We start from the raw sequence: 4,980 nt of genomic DNA, 5'->3' as shown, positions 1-4,980 counted from the left end.
GGGGAGGGTAGAGAGGTGGCCCGGAGGGCAGGGAGCAGCGTGGGGGCACCACGCAGCACAGCTGAGGGCAGAGAGCAGCTCTGACCCCCCTGTAGCCCACCTACCGCAGGACTGCCCACGCACCTTTCAAGGGCTCTTGATAATTTGTATTTAAATGTCATTGGGAAAAAGAAAAAGGTTCCTGAGTGCGGGCTAGGCTCAGGGCCCAGGTGCCCACACCCCCACCCAGGACCCCTCTCTTCCCCCGCAAGCTTTCAAAACTTAATTTAATACTGTGCAACTCCAAAGCAGCCCATGGCCAAACCTGCCACCCAAGTACCACAGCCAACAGACCTGTTCAGCCTCTGCGCGGGTGAGCAGGCCATCAGGGATCCTGCTCTCCTCACCCCCCCCCCACTGGTCTGGAGGGGATCGGGGCATCCTGCTTTCCCAGTTTGTGGCCAAAGCCCATTTTTCCTCTCGCCCTGCTGCAGTCAGCTCTCCCTTCAGCTCTGTCCCACTTAGGTTATGTCACAGTCACACTGAGCGCCATCCCTACCGCTCCACCACAGCACTGTCCTGGCAGTGCCCTGCAGGAATGAGCCCCCCAGCAAAGCTGTGCTGGTGGGAGCTGGGTAAGGGCGAAGTAGAGAAGTAAGGAGGGCTCAGGCTTCATACAAATGCCCGACCAAGTGTCTCCACATCCACCTTGCTCTGTAGAACTCCACAGAGACTCTACTCACCTCCGCACAAGATAAAACCACAGCATTGATTTCCTCTCTGGGCTGCAAGCCAAAGCTGCAGTCCTCACTGACAGGGAAGGGAGCAGAGCAGCCAGGAAGGCTGTGACAACCCCGGCCATTACCCCCTGACACTCCAGGTAGTCCCATTAATTATGCTTCCAGAAGGAAGAGGGTGCTGCAGCTCCAGTCACACCTAACCACAACATTTACTACTGGCTGGTAAACACACAGCAACTACCCTGTGCAACTGAAGGGTATCAAACTTTATTATAGATCTCTTTAAAACAGGCTGGAAGGAACAAACAAAAATGTCACTGTGATGCAGTGACTGAGTCATCATTTCAAATGCAGACACTGATCAAGCCCCAACTCTCCCAAATTATTTATATATAACCCACCCATCCCCCAAATTGTTCCAATTAAATGATGACATTTCAGACCACCCCTGCCTTAACATTAGCTGCTTCTAAACACCAAGACGCACATGTTTTCTGGCAAATCAACGCGGTATTTTTTGGGTTTAGTTCCTCAATCTCTGGAAAGGAGGAAGGAAAAACAAAATCAGGAAAATCGCTTCTTTAAGGTTGCCTTTTTACAGCAGGTACAGATTCAGCAGATTTCCCCCCCAAAGCAAGTCTGAAACCCTCTTGTTCAGCTTGGCAATACAAAGACTCTGGTGGTTAAGGAGAACCAGCCAGACGAGATCAGTCTGAACAAACTGATTTCGAGGCTTTGTTGTCATTTCCCTTTGGGGCCGGTTTCCAGCGGTTTTCCAATATCCTTCCCACGCAGTTTAAGGCCTGGAATAAGACAATGGAGACGACCACCATCAGCTGCCATCAACACTTGATCATTCACCTGGTAACTATTTCCTCAAATTTTTGCTACAAGGAAGAGAACATCCAAAAGAGGGCAGGGGAACCAGAGTTAGGGAGAATCCTTCTTCAATTTCTAGGAGCACCAGACCAGTTTCAGCCAAAGCTCCAATTCTTGCTTGCAATCCAACTATCTTCCTAGAAAACAGTATCTGAACCAGCCTAGGAGAGTAACATCAACACTAGTGGCTGCAAGATAACTTTACCAAGTATAATCACGCCTTCATGGGTCTCACTGATTTTGAGAGGGACAGCATACAGGGGTGGTCCCCAGGGCATGGTCCCATGCATGAAGATGAAGAACAAAGGAGAACAAGACCTCTGAGTTCTGGTTTCAGTCAGCAGATCCGAGTTTTATCAGAACACAGCTTAATGACACCACACCCACAATAACCTACTGCCAGCAACTGTTCCTGACATGGAAAATGTAAATGTCTTAAACCAAATCATCCCTCCTAGGCACTGAAAACATTGTCATTACTTTTGAAGCCTCCTTTCTTAACTTACCAATGGCTCTTTCGATCTTGCCCATAACCTGGTTATTGGGGATTGCTCTTCCTGATTCATAGTCAGCAATAACTTGTGGTTTTTCATTGATTTTCTAAAAAGAGAGGATGCGTCTCAAACACTGGCTCCATACACAGCAAACACTCAGCACCAACCCGCCCCATACTCACACAGATAACAGCCTCTAATTATGCCAGGATTGGAAGACAATGTGCTACTTCCAGGCTTACTCCACCATGACTATATCCTCCCTTCACTATTCGAGTGTCACAATGACGGTGACACCCATCCTGGACAGACTTCTACTTCCCTCAGCCTCCCAGGAGGAGCAGTAACACTATGAATTGCTGTTCCTTAAGACAGCAGTGAGCTTCTGAACACTGCGTCAGGCCCAGATGGTACAAAAAACCTCACATCAGTGCTGAGTTGATGGGAGGAGAGAGGAAAAAAAAAGCCTACCAGCTCATCAGCTGCAACAACGCTCTATCTCCAAGCAGGTGTTCAAGGGCTGCACAGATAAACCCTTAAAACATTTCCTAGATAACTAATGCTGCCTGGAGATCAGACATCAGAGACGTTGCATTCACCAAACTTCCTGCTCATGATACCATCCCGCTGCAGCTGCCCATGAGGGGACAGGAAAAGTGTCCACCTTCGCCTCAAGGTGCCTAGACCTGCCTCAGGAGAGCGGGAGCAGAGGCCAGTGGGCCCTGGCCATACTCACTGTGGCCAAGTCCTTCTGTGTCATGCCCTTGCTCTGTCGGCCCTGCTGGATCACTTTGCCCACCTCCAGGGGAACTCTGTCATGGTGCAGCTCTTCTGTTTCTCGGTCGAGCTTGGCTGTGTTCTTTGTAATAAAGTGTTGTTTGTTTTGGCCTGCTGCCCCTATGATTCAAAGCAAGAACAAAAAAAACAAAACCAAAAAAAACCAGCAAGGACAAACAACAAAACAAGGCTCAGAGCTGTGCCAAAAAGTATCAAAGTGCTTTTTCTAAGTACTCAGCTGCCCAGGGTCCCAGGGAGCTTTCAAGATTTCAACATGCCGACATCAGCAACTGATCGCAACCGGATCCTGCCCGTCAGAGCCCATGTTATCTTAATCCTGTTAATGCTGATGTCTAAACACAGCCATGCAGAGCCCTCCCCTTTCTCTACTTCACATCTGAACTTCACTCCAGATAGGCAAGATCTTGCTGTTGCTTGGGGATTTAACATTCAAACTTCACTCCAGACATGCATGTTTCTGCTACAGTGTGGGAGGGGTTCATATTTGAACTTGAACCATGTTTGCTCAGGTATGAGGCAGCATTAATAAGTGGCTTTTAATCAATTCTCTGATGCCTTTTACAAATAAACTCTAACTGTACTTAGCTTTGCTGAAAGCCTGAGGTTCAAAAACATGCTATTTATTTTGTCTCATTTCAGTTAGAGTATTCAAGTCATAGTTTGAATTCTTTCTCTCACATTAGTCTCTGACACTCAGTCTCTTGATAAAGCTGACCAAACCTCGTCGAAGCACCAGTTATTTATTTATTTCCAACCATCATAATCTTATCCCTACGGTGAGAGAACCTGAGAATTTACATTGGACAGGAAACAGGGAATTTGTAAAGAGCAACACCCCAGGAAGATAAGCAGTCACTGAAATCCTTACGCATTTGTTGTCAACAAGAGAAATAAGTTTCAAAATTAAGTTTTGTGATCAGGAAAGCTCTCCCGAGCGCTCTTCAGACACCAGCCAGAGCTCACCTCTGGGCAACCAGAAACTCGGAGCCGGCTACAGGTGAGCACTCCCCGCTTCCCCAGGGTGCTGTCCACCCCTCCCCCCTGCCGGGTGCCTGGCCGTTCTCAAGTCTATGCGGCCCCAGTTAGGACGACCTTTGCCTCAGCTGGGGGGTGCTGCCTTCTGACCCCATACCCCACCCCACCACCCCGCCCTTCCAGGCAACCGCCTTCAAGAGCGACACGGTGGGGCGGGCCAGGGGGGCAGGCAGGCCTCGCGTGGGCTGGGAGGGGGGGCCTCGCACCGCACCGCTGCCAGGGAACCGGCTCCCCGGGCCTCCCCCCCCCCGCCGGCTGTCTGAGGAGCCAAGCCGAGGGATACCCACACTTCTTGGAGGTCTCCACGTCCTCTCCGCGCCGCTGTGCCGCCAGGATCGCCTGGGGAGAGTAAAGGTGACGAGGTGAGCGCTCCGCTACCTGGAGTCGCCCCCTCACCATCAGCCGGGCCCTGCCGCAGGCTCGCCTAGGCCTCGGCCGCGCCAGGCCCCGGCCTAGGCCCAGGCCCAGACCCAAGCCCAGGCCGCTCCCCTGCTCCCTGTCACGAGCCACCCGCTGACCTGCTTGGACTTGGCCTGGGCCGCACTAGGGCCCTTCTTCCGCAGCACCGTGACCGTGTCCCAGTCGCTCTCCGCCATGGCACCGGCAACGGCACCGACCCCGCCCGCCGCCGCGCGCCTCCGCCCGGGGCCGCGCCCGCCGCTCAGGGGGCACAGCCCAAGGGCCGCCCCTCCAGAGGCGGGGCCGGCCGCGGTGCCCGCCGATAGGGCGGTGCGCACGCCCTTCAGGAAAGGCGGCCTCTCATTAGCGGGGAGAGGCGCGATCGCAGCGGGCGGGGCCTCGGGCTCCTCAGTGGACTTCGGCATAATAGCGATCCAGGGGTGACGCAGTTGCTCACAATAGGCACAGAAACCTAGCAATCAGCCTCCTCGCTATCCGAATGGCTAGTCCACGCCACGGTGGAGGCGGGCTGGCACGCGTCTGTGCACTCTGACAGGCTGCTGTCACTGCCAATAACCCGGTGCCCAGAAGGGGACTGGCTTAGTCCTCGGCGCTGTCAGAATGGCTGACCAATAGCCGCGCCCGGCTGGGCATGC

At 52.9% G+C, this 4,980-nt stretch overlaps 1 protein-coding gene across 1 annotated transcript; it reads right to left on the bottom strand.

Annotated features, from left to right (window-relative positions):
- Positions 1 to 964: 964 nt before the first annotated feature.
- Positions 965 to 4,572, bottom strand: EDF1 (endothelial differentiation-related factor 1). Its single transcript, XM_010564608.1, has 5 exons — positions 4,444 to 4,572; positions 4,213 to 4,264; positions 2,829 to 2,989; positions 2,105 to 2,198; positions 965 to 1,522 (listed from the first exon to the last, which is right to left on the bottom strand). Exons 1-5 carry the CDS (start codon positions 4,519 to 4,521, stop codon positions 1,461 to 1,463), a joined length of 447 nt encoding a protein of 148 aa, XP_010562910.1. The 5' UTR covers positions 4,522 to 4,572; the 3' UTR covers positions 965 to 1,460.
- Between the last annotated feature and the right edge of the window lie 408 nt (positions 4,573 to 4,980).

This window comes from Haliaeetus leucocephalus, unplaced genomic scaffold (genome assembly GCF_000737465.1).
Source record: "Haliaeetus leucocephalus isolate CR32 unplaced genomic scaffold, Haliaeetus_leucocephalus-4.0 Scaffold183, whole genome shotgun sequence".
Classification (NCBI taxonomy): Eukaryota; Metazoa; Chordata; class Aves; order Accipitriformes; family Accipitridae; genus Haliaeetus; species Haliaeetus leucocephalus.
Note: the sequence above shows the minus strand (reverse complement) of the source record. Positions and strands in the feature narration are given on the sequence as shown.

Excerpts from the sequence above, each read along its gene's own strand:
- EDF1 (XM_010564608.1), bottom strand. The coding sequence starts at position 4,521 with ATGGCGGAGAGCGACTGGGACACGGTCACGGTGCTGCGGAAGAAGGGC. Across the intron at positions 4,265-4,443 it reads CCCAGGCCAAGTCCAAGCAG|GCGATCCTGGCGGCACAGCG; the intron begins GTCAGCGGGTGG and ends TACTCTCCCCAG. Across the intron at positions 1,523-2,104 it reads CAAGATCGAAAGAGCCATTG|GCCTTAAACTGCGTGGGAAG; the intron begins GTAAGTTAAGAA and ends GTCTTATTCCAG.